Source organism: Mixophyes fleayi, chromosome 2 (genome assembly GCF_038048845.1).
Source record: "Mixophyes fleayi isolate aMixFle1 chromosome 2, aMixFle1.hap1, whole genome shotgun sequence".
NCBI lineage: Eukaryota > Metazoa > Chordata > Amphibia > Anura > Limnodynastidae > Mixophyes > Mixophyes fleayi.
In genome coordinates, this window is record NC_134403.1 from 168504649 (window position 1) to 168528635 (window position 23987).

At 39.4% G+C, this 23987-nt stretch overlaps 1 protein-coding gene across 1 annotated transcript in view; it reads left to right on the forward strand.

Annotated features, from left to right (window-relative positions):
* KSR1 (kinase suppressor of ras 1) overlaps positions 1-23987 on the forward strand; it is a 156788-nt gene that overhangs the window by 103896 nt on the left and 28905 nt on the right. Inside the window, 9 exon segments of the mRNA XM_075194955.1 lie at positions 6698-6781; positions 8146-8207; positions 8313-8419; positions 9413-9581; positions 16306-16347; positions 18314-18368; positions 20255-20303; positions 22028-22416; positions 23648-23744. Of these exon segments, the coding sequence (XP_075051056.1) occupies positions 6698-6781; positions 8146-8207; positions 8313-8419; positions 9413-9581; positions 16306-16347; positions 18314-18368; positions 20255-20303; positions 22028-22416; positions 23648-23744 (1054 nt within the window).

Sequence of the window (23987 nt, forward strand, 5' to 3'; positions counted from 1 at the left end):
TATTAGGATGTTCTCTTCAGCCAACCAAGACAACTGGGTAGAATTGCTCCCTTGGGCTGAATTCGCCCATAACAACATGTACCATGAGTCATCATCCAAAACTCCATTCTTTGTGGTCTACGGTCACCATCCGTCTTTTCCGGAATTTTCTGCCCTCCCGCCCACCCAAGTTCCTGCTGTGGAGACTGCTTGTCAGACCTTCAAAAATATCTGGTCTCAGGTCAAAACCTGTTTAAAGAAGACATCTAACAAATATAAGTCTTTCGCAGATAAGAAGAGGCGGGCTATTCCACCACTAAAAATTGGAGATCGTGTCTGGTTATCTACCAAAAATATTCGTTTGAAGGTTCCATCTATGAAATTCGCCCCTCGTTTTATTGGTCCATATAGGATCATTCAAGTTATCAATCCAGTATGTGTTAAACTTCTTCTTCCTAAGAATCTTCGGATTTCCAATGCCTTCCATGTGTCCTTGCTCAAACCTCTCATCATCAACCGTTTCTCGACTCCTTCCTCAGCACCGCAGCCAGTTCAAGTTCATCAGGAGGAGGATTTCGAGATTACTGAGGTATTGGATGCAAAAATTTCGCGAGGAGTCCTCCGTTTCCTCGTTCATTGGAAGGGCTTTGGTCCTGAAGAGCGTTCATGGATCAAAGCTGAAGATCTTAATGCTCCTGCCCTTCTGAAGAAGTTTTATTCCAAAAATCCGGACAAGCCCGGTTCCAGGCGTTCTGTGCCCACCTTTAAAAGGGGGGGTACTGTCACTCACCGGACTGTGAGTGCTTCTTCCCGGACTATTAGGAACCGTGGACGTCCTCTATCCTGAGGGACTGCGCATGCGCAGCCCTTTCCAAACCTTCAGTGTATGTTCCTTTAACTTAATTGGCAGATCAGGCAACCTCCCTATATTAAGCACCTGTGGTCAACACCACGTTGCCTGATCTTGGAGTCTCATTCCCCATGAGTCTCTGAAGGTGTTCCTGTGTTTCCTTGTTTATTCAGCCCTGCTGATTCCTGTGGTTTCCAAACCACTTCTACCTCTGTGGTTTCCAAACCACTTCTGCTACTGTGGTTCCCATACCACTTCTACCATCTACTGTATCATCGTGACTGTGAGCTGATTCCTATCCGCTGCCTCCGTGCACTACAGTCTTCTAATCACTTCAACTCTACCATGTATCATTGGGACTGTTAGCTGATGCCTATCCGCTGCCTCCGTGCATTACAGGCTTCAACCACATCCACTCACCTGTTCATGATTGTGACTGCCAGCTGATTCCTATCCGCTGCCTCCGTGCACTACAGGCTTCAACCTGCAACTCGTCTGTGTTTCATCATCGTGACTGTTTGGCTGATTCCTATCCGCTGCCTCCGTGCACTACAGTCTTCAACCTGCAACCCGTCTGTGTTTCATCGCGACTGTTTAACTGATTCCTATCCGCTGCCTCTGTGCGCTTCAGTCTTCAGTCCTTGTCAACTCTACCGTGTTTCCTTGAGTCTGCTGCCACTATTGCTACCCGCTACTCTCCGTGATCATCTGTTCCAGTTCAACTCTGCTCCGGTGTCCCATCGTTACTGCACCTGCTGGTTGCTATTGGTTACCTCCGTGTTCCCGCAGAGACCCGCTGCTGTTACTTCTCAGCGCTACTCATCCATCTACTGCTGATCCGCTCTCCACGCCTTCCTGTGTTCCCTGCTGGTCTACCTACCTGTGCGCTGCACCTGCTAGACCCCTGCTTCACCCATCCAGGGACTTGTATCCTGCTGGCCTCCTGCCCTTCAGGTATCTCTGCACTCCTGTCTGACTGCCTTCTCCTGAACCACGGTATGCATACTTTCCATTGACTGTGCTGTGTATTGCATACCTTGCTGGACTGTGTTGGTTCTCCTCTGGAGTGTACTATCTGCTGACTCTACTGCCATCATTGACTGTGTTATCTCATGCCGGATTGCTTCAAGAGACTTTCTATATTGGCAGTGTTGTTCAGTCATTTATACATTTATATTGTGCATATTACTGTGGATCAAAGTCAAGGTGCCCGTGTATATATTGTGTTGCAGTCTCTCCCCGTGCACCTCCTCACATATATATTCAGTAGTACCACTTGCTAGCCGCAGACCACTGACTCCTGTTTACAGTTTCACCTGTTCCAGTATCCTCTCACATAGCAGTGGTACAACTTGCTAACGCAGACCACTGACTCCCCGGATACCTCCACTTGGATTCCATTCCTTCACTCAGACAGCGGTACAACTTGCTATCCGCAGACCGCTGACTCTCATCACCTCCTCGTTTCTGTTGGACATTCCTCCTCACTATAGCAGTGGTACAACTTGCTACCGCAGACCACTGACTACCTTCACGTGTCCTTTGTCCATACAGTTCCTCGTGTATTACTACCTCCATATTGCCAGTGCTGCTAGTCATAGACTTTCCTGAGCATCTCATCATCTGCTATTTCCTGTTCCGTGATCACCCTGCTACCAGAGTACCATATTACCACCTATACTGCTCTGGTAAGCCTATCACCTGGTGATCCCTGGGTAAAGACTCCTAGTGCCCGTGACAGCAACGTTCTTGGAACGCAATCCTGGATGCCTCTGGCTAACTGCTCTGACCAAAGCTGAATGGCTTTATGAAAAGAAGCTATGACCCTGTTGGGTCTAAACAAACTGCCTGTCGTCACTAAAGCTGAGTGATGGCCAGGTTACACTTCTTGTTAGAGAGACCCCTCGAGAAAAGACTTTTATGAGCGCCTGCCCTGCGTAGGATAGCAGAGTAAGTGAACAGACAAGCAACAGGGTTGTCAACCACAGGGGTTTCTTGCCATCTATTTAATCTGCCGGTGGAAGAAAAAGAGATGAAAATCTGCCCAGCCTATTAATTGTTTATTTGGCTTTTCCCAAAGGTCAGACACCATGTCCATAATATGAGGAGATGGTCTTCTAAATAGGGCATGTGCAGATGGAACCGCAGACTCACGTTCCGCAAAGGATAAAATGTGTCTAACACTTAATCTGAAATTATCCACCCTGTGAGTGGATGTGGAATCTTCAGAGATATAAATGCTTTTGTCTGTAAATGAAGAACTAGCCATCATCTGCCATGAACCATATCTTGACTGTAAAAAACTCTGAAAATCAAAATTATGCTTATCCCTGTGAGATGGTGAGCAAATGTGTTTGTGTCTGGTGGACTCAGACTAGAATAGAACCATGTCGCTTCTGTCTTGGAAGATGTGCCTGCGACAGATATGATCTATGAGGGCTGAGTGTGTAGAAGTGTGAGAAAAGGCATATTCACGAACCTTTTCGGACCATAACATCACCTCAGTGAGTTTTGCCATTGATGCTGCCAGTGGTGCGGCCCAGGCCGGCTGCTCCACACCACAGCTGCTGACACCTGAGTAGGAGCACATTGTTTGCAGACTACTGCACAGAGAGCATCTGGGTTTGACTTTTTAAAAGACAATGTCATATATAATGATGTCATATATAATGCAGTACAGACATACCAGCGGGTCCCTAGCCCTGGAAGATTCATTTTCAGACACAATGCAATGCTAGGAAAGGTTTCACAGAATAAAACTGTTTTGTTATTTTTGGCCAATATATAATGCAGTACAGATGGACTAGCAAGTGTCTTACCCCTGGAGGTCCCTTTTTTTTAAAAACCTAGTGCAATGTTAGGAAGAGTATCACAGACGACGCCTGAATCTTATCGTTTTGGCACATATATACAGTACAGACGTACCAGCGGATTTCTTACCCCTGAAAGTCCCTCTTTTTTTTTTGTTTTATAATATACAAGGCTGAACCACATCATTGGCTATATATATTTAAAATTATATATATGTACAGTGCATTCGGAAAGTATTCAAAGCGCTTCACTTTTTCGACATTTTGTTATGTTACAGCCTTAACCCAAAATTCCCTCAAAATTCTACACACAATACCCCATAATGACAATGTGGGAAAAGTTTTTGGGAGATTTTTGCAAGTTTATTAAAAATAAAAAACTAAGAAATCACATATACATAAGTATTCACAGCCTTTGCTCAATACTTTGATGATGCACCTTTGGCAGCAATTACCATCTCAAGTCTTTTTGAATATGATGTCACAAGCTTGGCACACCTATCTTTGGGCAGTTTTGCCCATTCTTCTTTGCAGCACCTCTCAAGCTCCATCAGGTTGGATGGATAGCGTTGGTGCACAGCCATTTTCAGATCTCTCCAGAGATGTTCAATCGGATTCAAGTCTGGGCTCTGGCTGGGACACACAAGGACATTCACAGAGTTGTCCTGAAGCCACTTCTTTGATATCTTGGCTGTGTGCTTAGAGTCACTGTCCTGCTGAAAGATGAATGCCCCAGTCTGAGGTCAAGAGCGCTCTGGAGCAGGTTTTCATCCAGGATGTCTCTGTACATTGCTGCATTCATCTTTCCCTCTATCTTGACTAGTCTCCCAGTTCCTGCCATTGAAAAACATCCCCACAGCATGATGCTACCACCACCATGCTTCACTGTAGGGATGGTATTGGCCTGGTGATGAGCGGTGCCTGGTTTCCTCCAAATATGACGCCAGGCATTTATGCCAGAGAGTTCAATCTTTGTCTCATCAGACCAGAGAATTTTGTTTCTCATGGTCTGAGAGTCCTTTAGGTGCATTTTGGCAAACTTCAGGCGGGGTGCCATGTGCTTTTTACTAAGGAGTGGCTTTCGTCTGGCCACTCTACCACACAAGGCCTGATTGGTGGATTGCTGCAGAGATGGTTGTCCTTCTGGAAGGTTCTCCTCTCTCCACAGAGAAATGCTGTAGCTCTGACAGAGTGACCATCGTGTTTTTGGTCTCCTCCTTGACTAGGGCCCTTTTCCCCCGATCGCTCAGTTAAGACGGCCGGAGAGCTCTAGGAAGAGTCCTGGTGGTTCCGAACTTCTTCCATTTACGGATGATGGAGGCTACTGTGCTCATTGGGATCTTCAAAGAAGCAGATATTTTTCTGTACCCATCCCCAGATTTGTGCCTTGAGACAATCCTGATTCGGAGGTCTACAGACAATTCCTTTAACTTCATGCTTGGTTTGTACTCTAACATTCACTGCCAAGTGTCGGTCCTTATATAGACAGGTGTGTGCCTTTGAAAATCATGTCCAATCAACTGAATTTACCACAGGTGGACTCCAATTAAGCTGTAGGAACATCTCAAGGATGATCAGTGGAAACAGGATGCACCTGAGCTTAATTTTGAGCTTCATGGCAAAGGCTGTGAATACTTATGTACATGTGATTTCTTAGTTTTTTATTTTTAATAAATTTGCAAAAATCTCCCAAAAACTTTTTTCAGGTTGTCATTATGGGGTATTGTGTGTAGAATTTTGAGGGAAAAGGGGATTTTTTTCAAATTTGGAATAAAGCTGTAATATAACAAAATGTGGAAAAAGTGAAGCACTGTGAATACTTTCCGGATGCACTGTATAACCTGTGTCCTAGGATTTATGCCCAGTCTGTATACCAAGTAAATCCTGATTAGCCATTCACTCCCTGAAAGCAGTTCTGTCTGTTTAAAGAACAGAATATTCAGGAGGAAACACCCATTTAACCATTAAAATGGTCCACAAAAAACACAGGAACCTTTAGGAGAGGCCGAGTAGGGAAGCGTGCAGCGCGATGTGTATAACTGCACCCGGTCCAGAAAATGGCTGCCGACTGCTGAAGCCCAGCAAACCTGTAGATGAAGGGGGAAGTCTTCCTCCGTAATCGCTGTCTCCATGCGCCGCCGAACAGCCTATCTATAATATGGCTGTCGGTTGGCACTAAACCCTACAGGTATAATATCTAGGTGCCCAGACCTGTAGCTGTCTGTCCGGTTCTGCGGTCAACTCCTGTGGAGTGTGATCGTGACCTGTGCCTCCTGCTCGTTGCTTAAAGGGAGATTCCGGTAATTCAATCAGGGAGGAGAGGCTAATAACTGCTTCACTCCCGCCCGACCTGTGATTCTTTAGTCATGTCCTGCCGATATGGCAGGCTAAAATGTAAGGACCATTCAGCTTGTTCTGTCTAGGGGCAGAATGCCGGCATCTGTGCAAAGGGTGAATGAGCTGGAAGGCTGCTGCTCCCCCCTTCGCAGGGACCCAGAGTGAAGGAAGCCGACAGGCTATTCACTCTCCTGGGTCTTTTGAGGTCACTGCACTGCACCTGGAAAAGAAATTAATAAAATAAAAACATGAAAACTAAAACTAACTAAAGTTATAGGCAGGAACCTATACCAAAGTGACCTATCCTAGGCACTTAGCAAAAACTGAGGTCTGAGCTGGAGAGGAGGGGCTTAGTAGGGGAGGAGTGTGGGGAACAAACAAGTTTAAGTGCCTAGACTCCTATCCCACCTACTATACCCAATGTCTCGCAGTGTCCCCCAATGGTAGGAAAGAGAAATACAATTTATTGTGGTAGACCCTATAATACAGAGCAGTTGAAGTGCTCAGTAATGGCAGGTGGCTATAGAGCACAGCACTTTTTTTTTGCGATGATTAAACTGCTTGCAAATATGACATGACGGTTTACATAGGTGAAAAAGCGCTACAGTTTAAAGGTTTCATTTTGCATCACCCATATGATTTGAACATGTTTTCTTTGTGATCTTTATACACTTCGCAGCGACCTAAAATGATTCAAGTATGTTTCTGTTTATTTTGACAGATTTTCTACAAAATCTTGGTTATCTCAAATGTGTCACGTTTGTCAAAAGAGTATGATGTTCGGAGTTAAATGTAAACACTGCAGGTAAATTACACCAAGTTGACTGATGTACTGTTTCATTTTTGTTGAGTTTGATGTCTTAAAAGGAATGATTTTATATAAATTACTTATCAGCAATAAAGTGTGTACTCAGTGGCGTAACATGCAATAGTTGGGCACCCTAAACAATTGGGGGGAGGGGCACAATTGTTATACCCTCATACCCCTCTGTTCCTCTGAGCATGTGTGGGGGCCCTTCAAGAGGATTGGAATGGAGGCCCGCTCACCTCTGTGACTTATATCTATTGCACCCCCTATAATTTCACCACTGTGTGTTAATAGCAGAGCTATGCAATTACATTTTATTTTAAGAAGACTACTGCTGTAATTTATTTATAGTAGAGGGCTTTTTGTTTTGTTTTAGCTGACATCTGTAAATACCTTTTTTTCTTTAAGACCAGTATTGCAGTGAGTGATATAAAGAAACAGAAAACATTGAACATTTGACTGTCATATGTATGTGTCACGAACACCCAGCCTGTCCCAGATACAGTAACACTGAACAGTTGGGCGTGAGCATCACCTTAGTCACTTAGCAATGAATACACCTTTTCTGCCACCACAAAGGATTTATTATGGTGTCCTTACGTTCACTATAACCACTTATTAATGTTTCACACTTAAATCATATACACATGTAGCATGAGCCTCCCTGGGCTTCATAATTTCACAAAGAATCACAGAGAATACACTAGATTAAATTTATTTAATCTGAAAAATAGTTCCAAGGCTTGGTTGCAAAAATTGATAACAAGACATACAATATATTTGCACAAATAAGTTTCAGAAAATAAAATAGGAAATAAAATCAGAGTCACAATTTACTAGTTAAGGCCTGATGTGTAAGGTACACAATTGAGGAAAATGGGAATTTCAGTCTTGATAGACCCCCTCATGAGAATGCATACGTTATTGTCTAAGGCAGAAGATTTTAAACCTTTTTCCACATAGCTTTCACCCCCCACCTTTGGAGTTTAGCTGTCAGTAAGGACAGATTGATATCCCAAATGTTACAGGGACCTTGATTTCTCACCTCTGTTCGTTCTGCTTGAGTGGCTAGATGATTTACAACATTGGGGCTTCAAACTCCTCCAAGATCCTATCTCTCCCTGGTCTGGCTATTTTCAACAGATTAATGACACTTGCATAAGTTCAAACTCCTGTCATCTAGCAAAGCACACGTTGAGATTACATTACAAGGTTACATACAATATACATTGTCATGCATGAATTCAAGGGAAAATTGCAATCAGTCATTAGATATACTACATAGTTGTCACAGTATGTATATCCAGTTCTTAATTTATCAATTTCATAAACTTTTTCATTCTTCTTTTTAATTATTGCAGGTTAAAATGTCATAACAAATGTACAAAAGAAGCCCCACCATGTAGAATATCGTTTCTTCCTTGTAAGTTGAAGTTTTCATAGAGGGGGAAGCTCTGAAAATTCTAGATCACAGTTTGAGCTCCAGTAAAACAAACTTAACACATACCTTATTTTTTTTTTATTGCAGTACCAAAAATGAGAAGAACAGGGTCTGTTCCATCAGATATTAACAACCAGGTGGATAGACCTGCAGAACCACTATTTGGGACTCTTCCAAAAGCTCTTACTAAGAAGGTATCTACAGCAAAATGCCTGTGAAATGCCTTGCAGACCAGAACACTGCTCACACTATAATGTCAAACTATTTTAATTCAAAATTCACTATATTATATATGTTGTACTTTCACTAAGTACTTTGTGTTTTTGTTGGTTTTTTTTCATATAATCAAGCAAGCCAGTGACTTAAAGCAGCATCCCTCAGAAGTTATTTTTTTTCTCTTTAAATTGCAAGAGAAGTAACTTTTAAATAATGCATCTGATAGTCCTTTTTCTTAGCCATTGTCCTAGATATCCTTGCCAAAATCTCTCTTGCGGCTGCAAAGTATAGCTGCCAGTTACACAAACACAGGCTCACAGCTCTGGGCTTGTCACAAGAAGACATGGGGGGGGGAGGGGGCTAGAAGAAGGGGGAGGGATCATACAGTACCTAAAGCTCAGAAGGGCATTCCAAACCCTCAGCTCACTACATCTTGTTCCATGTGACTGTGGTTGCCATGGTAGTCCATGATTTGTGTTAAAAATAAATAAAAAATAAACACATTCTTTCCACCGTATTGCTGCTTTAAAGTTTTCAAGGTGCTTTTCTAAGATTTCCACCAGCATTAATGTTTTTATGGTAAACCTTTAGACAAAATGTAATTTTATTTATTTGCAATTTGAATTTTAAGTATTGTGTGGTGCCAACTATTTACTGACGTTATTTCCTAGACCTAGTAATGTTGCAAAACTTTTATCAATATGTGCAGTTATTCATAGCAATCAAGTTTGTACACATTATGCTAATGAAAGTAAGCATCCACTTAAGTATTAATACAATGGGACTCTCTTTTTCTGAGCCCTATAGTTTTTGGCTCTCCCAGCTGAGAATTTTTCTGTGTTTTGTTATGTCGTGTTATCTTATTTATTATTTTACTTTATCCCAGAGGCAGACAGGTTCCCTACTTGGGAGAAGATTGGGAAGACCTATTTTTTAATTTAGTTTGCTTTCAACCAGTTTCTTTTTTATAGGACCATCCTCCAGCAATAACCCACCTGGATTCAAGCAGCAACCCATCTTCGACCACTTCTTCTACACCTTCTTCACCAGCACCCTTCCAGTCCTCAAATCCTTCCAGTGCCACCACCCCACCAAACCCATCTCCAATGGGTCTCAAAGATAGTCGTTTCAATTTTCCAGGTAACATATTTAATGGTTAGTCTGCATTGGTGACTTCGCCCTATTATTGGTGTCTTAGGTGGCCAAAAAATGTCAGCATAAATTAAAACAAGAAGCTGGATGTGTTGTTGCTAGAAATATTTGTTTTGTGTAGAGGTTTTCAGTTCCTATAATTTTTACAAACACTGGGCCAAATAAACAAAATTGGTGTTAAATCTATCTTTAAATTTTAATTTAAAAAAAATACTCACTCTGGTTATCAACTGGTATGTTTTTAAACTTTTAGATAGTTACTATTAATTTAACATAAAAATATCTAGCACTAGTTACATTATTACATTATAATACAGTATATATAGTATGAGATTTTGAAGTTAAATCTAGAGGTAATTAAATCTCTCCACGTCACTTATGTAATTTTAAGACTATCAATCTTATGCCTTTTAGATGTCTGGATATGAATGAAGTTAAAGGGGTTCTCCTCAAAAATGTAAAAACTATGTTAACAGGCAGAAAATAGAAAATAATAGTACTCGGCGCTAGCTGTCTCCACTTTCAAACGCTGGTGCTTGTCTGCAAGCCAGCCCCTATGTTCTCTCTACACCTTGCTCTGCTGATGCAACGTACTGCAGGGTGCACTGTAAACGAGTAATTGTCATCTATTTGTATTGCACTCAAAGCCATGTATAGAGAGGACAGGTCGACACATCGTTGTGCTAGTTGTACCTCAATGTACAAGCTTCCATACAGCAAGGAGTTCATTGTTATTAAGTCTCTTTTTACGATTTTGTGGAGAAACTCTTTAGTGCTCATTCAGACCTATCCACTGTTAATACTGTTTTCAGCCACTAACTGTTTTCAACACCACCTTTAAAATTGTAGAAAGCTGCAAAACATATTTCTCATGCATTCTACCAGTGCACTCATTGTATTCATAGTAGAGCGAAGCATCAAAGCACATAGAAAATATGTAAAAAATGCATAGATAAAATATATGTTTTCATGCGCCTTACCTATTTCTCCAGGGCATATCTGTGAACGAGCCCTTAAAGTGCTTTTACTTAAAACTGACGTTAATGGCATTTTTGAACTAATATCACTTTTGTCAATTTTGACCCCATGTGTAAATTATTGATGCTTTTTGGATGAAGTACAAAGTTGATGCCAGAGCCAGAGTCCAATTATATTTTTCACAAGCACTTTTCTGCAATGGCTACATATCCAAATGGGAACTATGTAGGTGTCATTATATAGTATATGCAGGAGCCATTTAAATATCATTATTATTATTATTATGAATTATTTAAACCAGTACTGTCCAGCTTGTGGTCCATGGATAATATCAGCTCCCCAAAGCTTTTTCTTTGAAACATGCCAAGATTACTATATATTTTGGTAGACTTAATTATATTAAATATTTTCTATTAAAGGACTCTCATACATATGAATGTGTATATATATATATATATATATATATATATATATATATATATATATATATAATACAAGCAGGGTCACCCGGCATTGCGCGGGTCCTATTTGTAATGTGTAACAGTTTTTATATGTTGTCAAATTATTTGGTAAATAGTCCAAAACTGCTATTTAGAAATAAGATTTGTTGCTTTGTTGTGTTGTCATTATGCCGTGTTGTGGCGAGGTTTCCCCCCAGCAGTCCAACAATTGTTTATAATCAAAAAATGATGTTTTCAATATTTGTCGCTCAGTCAGCTTGTTGCTATAGGTTATATATATATATATATATATATATATATATATATATATATATATATATATATATATATATACATATATGTAGAAGTTAACGTATTTATGTATGTACCAAAACAAATAGCTATAATCTCAAGGACAATTTATTTTTGACTAGGATGTCTCAATTTAAACCATTATGCACTATACTTGTAATGTGTGTCTACTATAATGGGCTCCTTTTTATATTTTATGCCAGTATTGCCCAGCCTGTCCAAGCCAAAAGTGAGACACATAAATTGTCCTGGTACATTACAGGAGCAAAGGGCACTTCCTTAATAGTGAGCGCAAGGATTAAGACGCTACCCAGTTCCTGTGGGATACTTTACAATACAGCTGCATTCTGCATGAATATGTTTGTTGTATAATTTTCTCTCTCTTTGCATGCTATGTGAACCCCCTGTACACTTAAATCCACATGAACACAGCTTTAGCCAAGTAGGGTGTTAACTTCTATTATCTTCTGGACTTGTAAAATGAATGGTCAAATAATTGTATATCTAAATTTGAATAATCGTTCTCATTAATATTGTACATAATTTGTGTACCAGCCACCACAAGAAATGTGTGAATGCATTAGCAAAACTTATGTGTATGCGCGTGCTCTGTTAAAACCCCATTGTATGTCACCATTACATTATCTTCCATCTTCAGCATGGCGTACAGGATTTGCTAAACACACAAATTTATTTTAAACAAAGTTTAAAGAATGGATAATGAATCCATTCAGAATTACTGCGTGTGATCATTTCTTCCATGTGCCATTTGTGAAAATGATATCTGGAAAGAAAAGTATCATATGTAAGACATCTTCTTTAGAATGAAAGTTCCCTACCACAAGCATTCATTTATCGGTCATGTTTACTACTCTGGCATATACACTCTGCCTCCAGTATTGATGGGGTTAAGCATATAAATCATATTTAATATAGCAAGAGGCCAAAACATAAATAGCATTGTGGAGCCAGTTAGACCACCAGCTGTTTGTCCGCTGGCAGCTGTGCTCAGCCCTCACTCAGTCACTGACACAAGGAGAACTCATGGAGAACTAACTCATCCAGGCTCTTGGCCTTTGCCTGCAAAATGTTGGAATGAAGTTCAATGTGATCATGGAAAAATTGAGACATCAAATGTTTCTCTGCCTTTTCCTCAGTTTTCAATTAGATCTTTGCATTTCAAGGATTCTCTGTTCTGGTAATGTGTTATTGTGCTGCAGTTTTGAGTAAAGGGAACACATTATCTAGCCCATAACTAGGGCTTATAAAGCTGAAGTGTGCTGTATAGAGGGTGCATTTTGACCATCGTTGACTGCACACCCAGCACATTACAAATAGTGGACTGATCCCGGTGCTAGAGCACCTTCTCCATCCACATTCTAACACGTGTTAAAGTACAATGCTGTTTGAACTATGAATCCCATGAATTATGCACCTGAAATTTATAGCAAGCTAAATGTACATGTCAAACTGACAGAACAGCTACTTTTTTGTAATTCATCTTCTTTTTACTTCTAATATTTGTCCCCTTAATATGTAAAATATAGTCCATTTTTTTATTGTACTTATTTTTTCACATAAAGGATAAACTCCCCCACTCACTGCAGGTGTGTTATATCTACACATATATTTACTGAATAATTACCCTAATATTGAGTTGTTGTTGTTGTTGGTATTATTCTTTATTTATATGGCACCACAAGGTTTCAGCAGCGCTGTACACAATACAATATACAAGGTACAGTACAGTAGACCAAACAGGGTACAACAGTACAGGAACAAGAACAAGTCTAACCAAGACTTCAATAGCTCCAAGCATAGCAAGTATAGTGACGTAGAAGACAAAGAAATGGTGTAGAGACAGGATGGAAGAGGGCCCTGTTCGTAAGAGCTTGCATACTTAATGGAGCGGAATCAGACAGCAGGCATGAGAGGAGTCAGTAGAGGGAATCAAGCACAAGAGGAAACAGGAAAGTTGGAGGTGAGGAGAACAAGGAAGGGAGAAGGTTAGGTGGATGGCTGGTAGGCCTTGAAGAACAGATGTGTTTTGAGAACCCGTTTGAAAGTGCTAAGATTAGGGAACAAACGGATGGAGGGAGGTCATTCCATTGGAGGGGGGCAGCACGAGCGAAGTCTTGAATTCTAGTGTGGGATACGGTAATCAGTGTGGAGGAGAGGTGACGGTCATTGGCCGAATGTAGGGAACGGGCGAGAGTGTGCATGGAGAGGAGGTTAGAGATATAAGGGGCAGTGGAATGGGAGAGAGCCTTGTAGGTGATGGTGAGGAGTTTAAAGGGGATTCTATAGGGGGAAGGGAGTCAGTGTAAGGCGAGGCAGAGGAAGAGCAGCGTGAAAGAAAGATAAGTCTTGCAGCCTCATTTAGAATAGAGTGAAGGGGGGCGAGATGGGAGTGGGAGAGGCTGGTCAGGAGAAGGTTACAGTAATGAAGACGGGAAATGATGAGAGCGTGGATTTTGGGTTTTGGCAGCATCCTGAGGAAGGAAGGGCTGGATGCGGGCAATATTCTGTAGCTGGCAGCAACAGGATTGGGCAAAAGATTGAATGTGGGTGGGGGGGGCAAAATAGAGGGAGGAGTCAAGGGTGACACCCATGCCGCGGAGGTGGGGAACAGGTAAGATGGTGTTTTAATTAATGGTGATGGAGAGATCACGGTGGGGTGAAGATTTAGAGAGGAGGGGAAACAAGTAGTTCAGTTATAGCAATGTTGATTTTGAGAAAACATGAAGACATGCAGAAAGAGATGGCAGAAAGGCAGTCAAAAAGACGAGAGAGGAGGGAGGGGGGTTCAGGAGAAGAGATGTAGAGTTGAATGTCATCGGTGTAGAGGTGCTACTGAAGATCAAAGGAGGAGCTGAGATCGCTCAAAGTGTATAGTAAGAAAAGAGGGTCAAGAACACAGCCCTGAGGGACGCCAACAGGGAGGGCGGAGGGGAGTATGGAAGAGTCAGGAGTGGAAACAGAAGGAGTGGTTGGCAAGGTAAGAGGTGTATTATGAGGACAATGCCAGTGAGGCAGAGAGAAAGAGGAGTCTGAAAAAGGAGGGGGTGGTCCCCAGCGAGGTTTTTAGGGTTGTAGAGATGATAGTGTTACTGTCACATGGAAAACTTTATGTCGAAAATAGCAACATTTTACCGATACGAAATGAAATGGATAAATTTAACTACACTACTTAGGTTTTATGCTGAAAATTTTAGCACATCTTTTTTTCTTTATTTGGGTAGTGTGATCTGCCCTGAATTCCCACTCTATAGTACATAGTTCTTTGTACCTTTTTGAGACAACAGTGGGTCCCCTCAAAATCAAATTGGTTATTTGACTTCAGGGGATAAATCTATCAAGATGCGAGTTTCTGGCGGGTTTGAAAAGTGACTATGTTGCCTACAGCAACCAATCAGATTGTAGTAATTTATTCAGTACATTTCTACAAAATGACAGCTAGAATCTGATTGGTTGTTATAGGCAACATCGACACTTTTCAAATCCACCAGAAACTCACAGTTGATACATTTACCCCCAGATCTAGGTACTTTGCAGCTTTTCATCTCTTGCAGCATCTAAATACATAAAGCATCCGCCATTGGTGCATTATCCTGATCTGTATTCACGGGAAGGTGAACACAGCGTAAACAGACCTCAAAATAATAATCCATAGATCGTGAGGACCGCATTACTTATACTCATGGAATTGCTTCCAAGGTCTGAACAGACACCAATTGTAGCTTGATGCATTTTTGGTCTATCTGGCATTTGTTTTCAGTGTCACAAGGGCTGACAGTGAAATCTACATAGGGATCAGTTGTGTAAACCTTACGGTAAATACCAGCAGATCTAAAACCACCTATGAGTATGTACCATAATAATGGGTAGAGCAGCTATTGGCTACTGCCCCAATATTCTTTATAAGCTGCGACTAGTGTGATTTCTACAGTAAAATGCTCATTTGTAGCTGTAGTTGGAAAAAGAAGCCAGTAAAGGTTGAGCAAGTGGTAAATCTGATTCATATACTCCTGTTGTACACTACACACATGAAGCAGATAATACAGTGCATACAGCAAGTAGCCGTAAAATACAAAAAAAAATTATTTTAATACAGTTATTATAAGGAAACATACTGGAGACATAAATATAAAAATGAAAATAAAAGCTCAATATTATTTTACATGGTTTTTTTTGGACACTACAATTAAAAAGGAATTGTCTAATATTTATTAGACAGTTTTCCTAATATGCAGAGCCAGGTAACATGTAGACAGAGAATACCTTTGTAGTTGATTATACAATTCACTTAATTTTTCCATCCAATCAGTTTGTTATCATTGAGCGTTTTGTGGATGCATTGAAAATGTCTGATAATCTGCAACCGGATGATGGAGGAGGGCATTGTTCAATGACATGCCGATAAATTTAGCTATTGTATTATATATTTGTCATTTCAATATAACGTTGCTTTACCTTTGTCTGTAAAAGGAGAATTTAACAGTACTGGTAAAGTCGTATTAAATGTAAGGACAAAAAAACATATGTATGCATGAGCCCATTAAGCACTTACATGTTTTATTAGCCTTTGTAATATACCTGTTGGTCATAACATATCAAGTGATTCTAAAAATAACCATTACAATGCTATTCATTGCCACTTGAGCTGTATTCTTCAATTGCTTTTAATTAGCAGTGGAAATCTAAGTGAAAGCTGCTTGCATGAAGATGTTTCAGAGAGTCACGCAAGTGTGTAATAGCTGGTAAAATCCTATTAACATTTGTCTGTATCCACCCGGGGTTGTCTCCCACTGGACTCTGCAGAGAAACACTCTTTTATTGACAAGAGCTGTGTTCAGTCAGTCAGCATGGTGACTATATTCATTAAGCGCATGTGGGGCAGTCTCTGACAGGTCTCCTGGTACTCTCTAACTGCTTGTTTTTCTTATTCTGCCTGGGTGGTTGCTGTCATCTTTTATTAAAAGCTGCCTACTACATTCAGCATAGACAACAGTTTATCTTCCCAGGTGAGTTTAATGCTTTAATCCTACTAACTGACCCAATGTATTTTATTTATTTTCTGCTGACGAGCCTTATTGTCTGTGAAGTACGTTAACTATCTAGGATCTCACATCTGCAGCGATCAGGTGGTGACCTATTCTGGTTTCATTGCAGGGCAGCTAAAAATAGAGCAGTGATTGAACATGGCATCAAGGGCTAACCTTCGTAAAATTATGCTCTTCTCTGTCATTTGGCATTGCGGTTCATGTGATTGAGTTGTATGGCCATTACCCAGTGAGTGGTGTGTTGCAAGCTTTAAGCATCCTTCAATGCATATCGGTCTGAGACTGATTAAGAAAATGTTCCTTAATGTGTGTGCTCTGCAGTTACGTAGAGAATAGATACAGCTATAAGCTATGTGTCCTGTATACCAATACATGATTAGGAACAAATTAACCTTCCACTTAGTCTGCATCTGTTTGTTTGTACAATGTCACGTCTATTTTAAACAATTATAGAACAAAATGGCCAAAGCATAGGTATTGCAGGACTGCTTTGCAACCACTGTCACCTCACCCACTATTCTCTGTTTACAAAGTAAGTTCCAGGCAAGTCAATATTATAGTATTATGTAACACTAACTATTATTGTACAAATATATTTCTTTATTTGAACATGTGTGTGCCAAGGTTAGCGTACTAACTCAATCTACCTTTCATATACTTTAAAATGTACATATTGATAAATATATAACATTTTGTGCATTCGTTTTTCCGAGGACTCCTCCGTTCCTCTTACATCTCTGGCCGAAAATCAGGGAGAGTGTGATCGAGAGGACCAGTTACAAGCTGAGCTCAAGAGATTGTAACTTGGGATAGGTCCACCCGCTCACACCCTCGGCTGCTATTTGAAGTTAGTGAATAAAGTTGATTTGCAGAATTATATTGCAGAACTCACAGAGTCAGTGGAAAGTGGCTGCTTATAGCAGCTCCTGGGTTCCGACTAGGGCTTCTCAGAAAAATCGTTTACCTAGGCAGTGGCGCAGCTTTAACTTTATGGTAGTGTTAAGTGAATGCTACATACTTTTCAGAACTAAATAAATTAAAGTTAGATATTGAGGTCAGCACTGCTTGGCAGAAGCATGATCTGGAATTAAAAATTAAAATGCTTTGTGCCTACAAGGTGTGGACCACTGATCAGGAGAATTTGTTGTAATTTCTTTTTGTCTATCAACTGCCAATAATTTACTGCTGCAGACTTATGCCTATCCAGTGGTAGTTTAATGTTGTGGCATTATAGTAACAAAACATACAAAACCTTTTGAAACAGCCATCTTCCAATGTGCTTGAAAGATTTGTTCTCCTTAGGGATCATGTAGGATTAGGCAAAGGACTTGCAATTAGGCACACAGAAATAAATTCCTGTCTGATTAAATCAAATTCCTTAACAGATTTCTGTTGTCTTTTATTTAGTACTTTGAACATTTTATTGTTAGTTTGCAGTACGCTACACTTTTCATTGGATGCCACCAGACTATTTTACATCCCTTGTAAAATTAATGTTGGCACAAATTTCTTTTGAACAGTGGAATCTGACAGATCATTGGTTTGTTGTGGAACTTTGCCTATCCTGTGTATTTAACTGTATTTAAAGAGACATTTAGCATTGTAGTGTTTTCAACTATATAGAATATTCCATTTGGTATTATTATTAACTTTTATTTATAAGGCTCCACAAGGCTTTTGCAAAGCTGTACATAGACATTCAATTTGGTGGAACACCCATATTCCAGTCACTGCCACTCTGTACATTTTTTTAACGAAAAAAACAATTGCCTTCTGTTTCTTTACAGCAGTGCTAATACCTATAAGGTGAAATGGACTGGCTTCATTCTCCAGTACACTTGCTTTGAGATTATGCAGTAAAGTTTTATTATAATTAAATAACCGCATTTTGCAATTTAAAAGTGTGTCTTCATTTTCTCATTCATAGAAGTGTTGAATCCACCAGCAATAACACAGCCACCTGAGTCCCCTGAAACCTCCAGGTAATACAGAGTGATACAATTTCTTATTGTTTCACTATTTAGGGAGAATGTCTAATGCGTCTTAAGAAGAAAATCTTGTTTGGAATGTTACAGAAAAGTATTATCTATTAGAAGATAATTCTGTACATGAGTCTCTAGTATCTCAATGGTATCACACCAATGTATAGACCTTTACCTAATAAGGTACATGACAATTCAAGCAATCCGTTTCTTTGGAATGTATGATTTATTTTGCAACAAATCTTTTTATGGATATTTTAATTTTCATATTAACTACAAAACAAAACAACAACACCCATCCCAAACAATATTCAAAGGTATTTAAATTCAAATACATTGTAATCAGGTATTTAGAAAAATCACATAGGTAGTAATCAATAGATGGGTACAGATCAGCAACATAATATTAATGATGTTGCTTATCTAATCAAACATAATCATATCAGGGCAGGACAAAATAAAATAGAAAACAAAACATAAAACACAGGACAGGGTGTCTATATCTAGACATCCTCTACGTCATCAGCTGGAGACATCATCAGATGGAGATGGCAGTGGTATCTAGAGGAGGACCAACTAGACCAAACTTTATAATAGTTCTGCATAGAATTCTTGTTTGTATGAGTATATCTCTCTACTGTTTTTCTGACTCATTCAGCAGGCAACCCAGTTATTGAAGCACAGGGTCCATCCATACTCTAACTATGACTACCTTGGCCAGTGCCATAAAATGAATCACATTCAATGCTAAATTATCCAAAATGAGGTTGAGGGAGACTCCAAAAATGTGGGTTTTAGGATATAACAAAGGAATCTTTATATCTGTGTTATTTATATCTGCCTTCTACCATAGCAACCCAGTACATCAGGACATTCTCAGAGTACATGCCAAAAGGAGGCCAGGCCTGACCCACATTTAGGGCAGTTACTTTTCTTCCAATTTGTAAAGTTGTTATGGGGTATAGTAAACTCTGTGCATTATAAATAGTTGTATCTGGCAAGATGTGACTTCTTTGGCGCAGCCAAGCTTGAAACTCCAGTCTTCCTCCCTTTAGTGCTCCAAGAATGTATGATTTATTAAATCACAACTGTAAATCGTCCTACAAAAAGAGGTTTAAGTTAAGAATATCACAATAAGTATATGTCTTAATGGCTTTGAGCCAGTCCACAGTTTTTACGCAAACCACTTTTTTTAAATAGGGTTCTCCACACAAAAAGTGGCTGTATATAAGACGGAGATGTATAGAAGAGAAATGAATTTACCCTCCTGAATGTAAATATCACCAGCTGAATGTACTGTTTACTACATTCAACCCTACTGTAATTACTGACTTCCATTGGGATTGCTACTCATTAGTGTACATAACATTTTTAAAAGCTGAGTTGAACTTAACGCTAGTTTGTGTAGCTTAAATGATTAAAATTTGCACTGTCCATGCCCACAAAGAGAACGCGTGCATATGAGGGCATACAATCTTGGACCGTCTTGCGACTGTAGAGGCTGAGTAGAGTAAAGTCATGTCCACGCAAATTCAGCCGAGTCCAATCCACACGGATATACACATAAGCCTGTCAGGAGTCAGATCTTGTTTTGCATGTTCAAGTTAGTAGCCAATGTAGATTTATATTTCATTAAGAATAAAGGGTTCTGAAATAGCTAACCCCTTTTTCTGATGAAATATAAATCTTGCTGCATAGGTTCTATACCTAGTTGTTGTACTTATCAGATAAACATGTTTTCTTTATATTTATCAGAAACAGCAAGACTTCATTTTGGTCTTTGTGTTTTTTGTTTTTTTGTTTTACTTATTATTATTATTATTATTATTATTATTATTATTATTATTATTTTTACTAATATTAACCCCGAAAACATTTTTTTTTAGTGCTGAGGCTGACATGGAAACAGATGTAGCAGAGGAACAAGAAGCAGAGGTACTGTGATTAACATAAAGGCCCACCAGATGGAGCTGCTATTCTGTAGCAAAGTACATGAATCAAGCATGCTCCTTACATCAGGGACTTTCAGAAAACTATTTTAAATTGAAATTAAAACATGTATTTTTACATTCTTAATTAAAAACTTTGTTCTGTTGTTGAAAAATGTAAATTAATAAAAGTAGTTGCAGACTTCCGAGTTACCACTTGCTTTTGTAACTTTCGAGTTACCACTTATGTTTGTCAACTTGTGGTGTTGCGGAATACTTGTGTATTGCATACCAAAAATTATAAATAAAGTTTTGCAGGGAAAAAAAAGTGTTATAAATAAAAGAAGTTGCATATGTTAAGGCCTTATACCCAATGGCGTTAATGAAACATATGTAAATGACAGTGACACTAGAAACGATGTTAGTAGCGTTTACCTGCATTCTGGTTTTTGGAACTCATCTTGTTCTTTCCACATGAATTTACCTTGGGTAAACCCATTTGAGGTGTCTACAGTAAGCTCCAAAAAAGCTTCAAATGCTAGTGACAAACACAATATGTTTTCCATCCTATTTAACTAGCATGAACAATTCTCTGCCAGTGGCTACCTGGTCATATAACCAGATATCCTTTTATGTTTTTTGGCTCTATTTTGTACTTATGTATGTATTCAGAAAATCAGCTAAACCTAATGCAACCCTCTTAATGTGTCAGTTCTCCTTCTTGTTTGTGGCTTCTTATATACAGAAAAGTGTTTATTTGTGCTTGGAAATCTCCTTAGAAGTTTCCATGTGCATTGCTGCAACACAAAGCGCATGTGCTGACCATTCGCTTTCTGGCAATCTTCAACCAATAATAACATGAGAACCTTCAGTTTTAAGACAATTTCTAGATGAAAGAGCAGCAAATACATACATAAGGATCTCCTACCCTAGCATACTGGTGAACAAATGACACTAAATCAGAGCAATCTATCAGTAATTACTTCTTATTTGTCTAATGGAAGATAGACAACGAAAGCAAGTGTCTGGTTTAGTGCAATGTTCATAAGTAAGACCAATAGTTGTAATCAACTGGTAGTTTTAAAACACATGACTGTTACATTAGAAATACATTTATAAAAATAAACACTTCTGCAATTTCAGGCTGCGTTTATTTATTGACCCGGTGACTGCAAAGTAACGAAAACCCTGGAGCTTGATATACCCCCCCTATCTTATCTATTTTCCCATTTTTTTTCAAAGTGAAGTGAATATATTCATATTCTTCCTATTGTCAAAATGAAGTCAAAATATTAAATGCCAAAAAAAGGGAAGATTTCCAGAAAAATAATAATGAAAAATGTTGGAGGTTATTGCCCACACCTGCCAGGACTGGTCAGACTGGTGGTCAGTGGTCTAACACACGCTGCTGACTGTAGTGTTCACATAGAGCCTGTTATACTAGGAGAAACAATGGTTTATTCTATTATAAGACTCTGTTGGGCTCCAAGAGCCGGTTGGCAAGTAAAAACAGCCGGGTGGAGCACCTGGGAAATAGCTGCTGGGGAGAACACTGTATAATTATACATTGTCATCCTAGCAGCAAAACATTATATGTCGCTGCTATTGTCCTTCTAAGTGATATTAAAATGTTGCTCTGTGGCCTTTCTCTTTTTTTTTTCCTCTTTTTTTTTTTCTGTAATGAAGAATATGTATTTTGTTGAAGAAATGATTATAGTCTGTTTTCAACAGGTGGAGGAGCAAGAAGCCAACAAATCTGAGCCAGAGTATGATGACGATGAACTGGATGAGCTCCCCTCCTCAAGGTCGACTAGTGGTACTTTTGGAGGAATGATCTTCCGCAAGGCCAGCCAGACCAGCGTGTACTTACAGGAATGGGACATACCTTTTGAACAAATTGAACTTGAGGAGCTTATTGGTCAGGGAAGATGGGGGAAAGTGTACAGAGGCAAGTGGCATGGGGAGGTAGCTATCCGGTTATTGGAGATAGATGGAAACAATCAAGATCATTTGAAACTGTTCAAAAAGGAGGTGATGAATTACAGACAGACGCGGCATGAGAACGTGGTGCTCTTCATGGGGGCTTGTATGCACCCTCCCCATTTGGCCATCATCACTAGGTGAGTGATTTTCACTACCTATGAATATACTCTCTCTTCACAAAGCACACTTAGGGCATATGCAGCATTCTGACCATACTACCACTGATTGTTATCGGGTTCCTTATTATTCCTGTTTTATTTGTATGCTGAAGATACAATATTGCCATTGTGTAATTTATTGTATAATGTGGCTCCAAAAGTATATATCATGTGTCATACACTGACTCACAATATAATGTTATCTCTGAAATATTTTCTAGTGTTGGTGACTATTAGTTGCTATCTCTCCCTAATTTCCAGGGACAGTCCCAATTTTTAATACTGTGTTCCTAGAAATTGGTAATTCTGGAACTGTCTGGACTGGATGATATATTGTTCTTATTCTCTGGACTTCCTAAGTAATTACTTACTCTATCTATATTAGCGTATCACTTCCTTCCTAACTAACGGCATCTGCAGACGAATGAAAGAGCAATCAGGATTTATTTAGTTAAATATAAATGTTGCAGTTATTTTATGTATGTTATTCAGCTTGGTAATATAAAGACTTTGGCATATATGCATGTCCAGTAGCAGCTTTACATGCTCATTCGGTCTGGTGTACATTATTATAATTTGTGTTGGATAATCAGGATATTTCACAAGTCTGAAAGGGCTCCCACAGCTTCTGCTGTACAGACTCCACATCACTTAGCAGGTTTGTTAGTGGGGTGGGTGATCTGTCTCCAAATTTGATTGAATACATTCAAATTAGATTGATCAAGAACTTACCTTAGCTTACTGCAACCCAGCAATCACAGATCCTGGTCCCCATGTCAAGATGGGAACCTCTGGGAGATAAGCTGGGCAATGAGGACATGACTGTGAAAGATGGGCTATAATAAAATGATTAATAAGGCTTGATCATGTATAAATCTGTGCTTTGAAATTAACCACCGAATGGTCAGGGCAAGATCAGGGGAGTATAAATAGACCAATGAGACTTGAGGAGGAGACATAAATATATGAAATTAAATGTTCATAAAAAATTGAAATAAGCTGGGGAAGAAGGGTTCTCTGGGTAACAAAAGAAGAGTCTGTGAAGGTTCATTATGGTGTACTCATGTTAGCAATACAGACTTTTACCATTGAGACAGAGCTTAGGAGGCCGTTTGTGCAGCAATTCCTGAGCCCAGATTATACATATAAAATAGTCTTATTTGCATTAAAAAAAATTAATCCTTTTAAAGCATTTACCCTTTTGTTCTAGTTTTTGTAAAGGAAGAACACTTCATGCATTTGTAAGAGATCCCAAGGCGTCACTCGACATCAACAAGACACGACAGATCGCTCAAGAAATTATCAAGGTAAAGAGCCAATTTGTCCATTATACTAAAAAACATGTATATGTATAAAACTTAATATTGTATAGTGCAAATGGTATTTTGGCAGTGAAATAATATTGGCATTCTATGTGGATGGTATAATTGAATAGACAAAACACACTAGTACACACTATCTCTCTTCTCCCCTATGCCTCCAAATTACTTGAGCGGATTGTCTGCAGCCGCCTAACCAGGCACCTCGCGGAAAATTCCCTCCTTGACCCT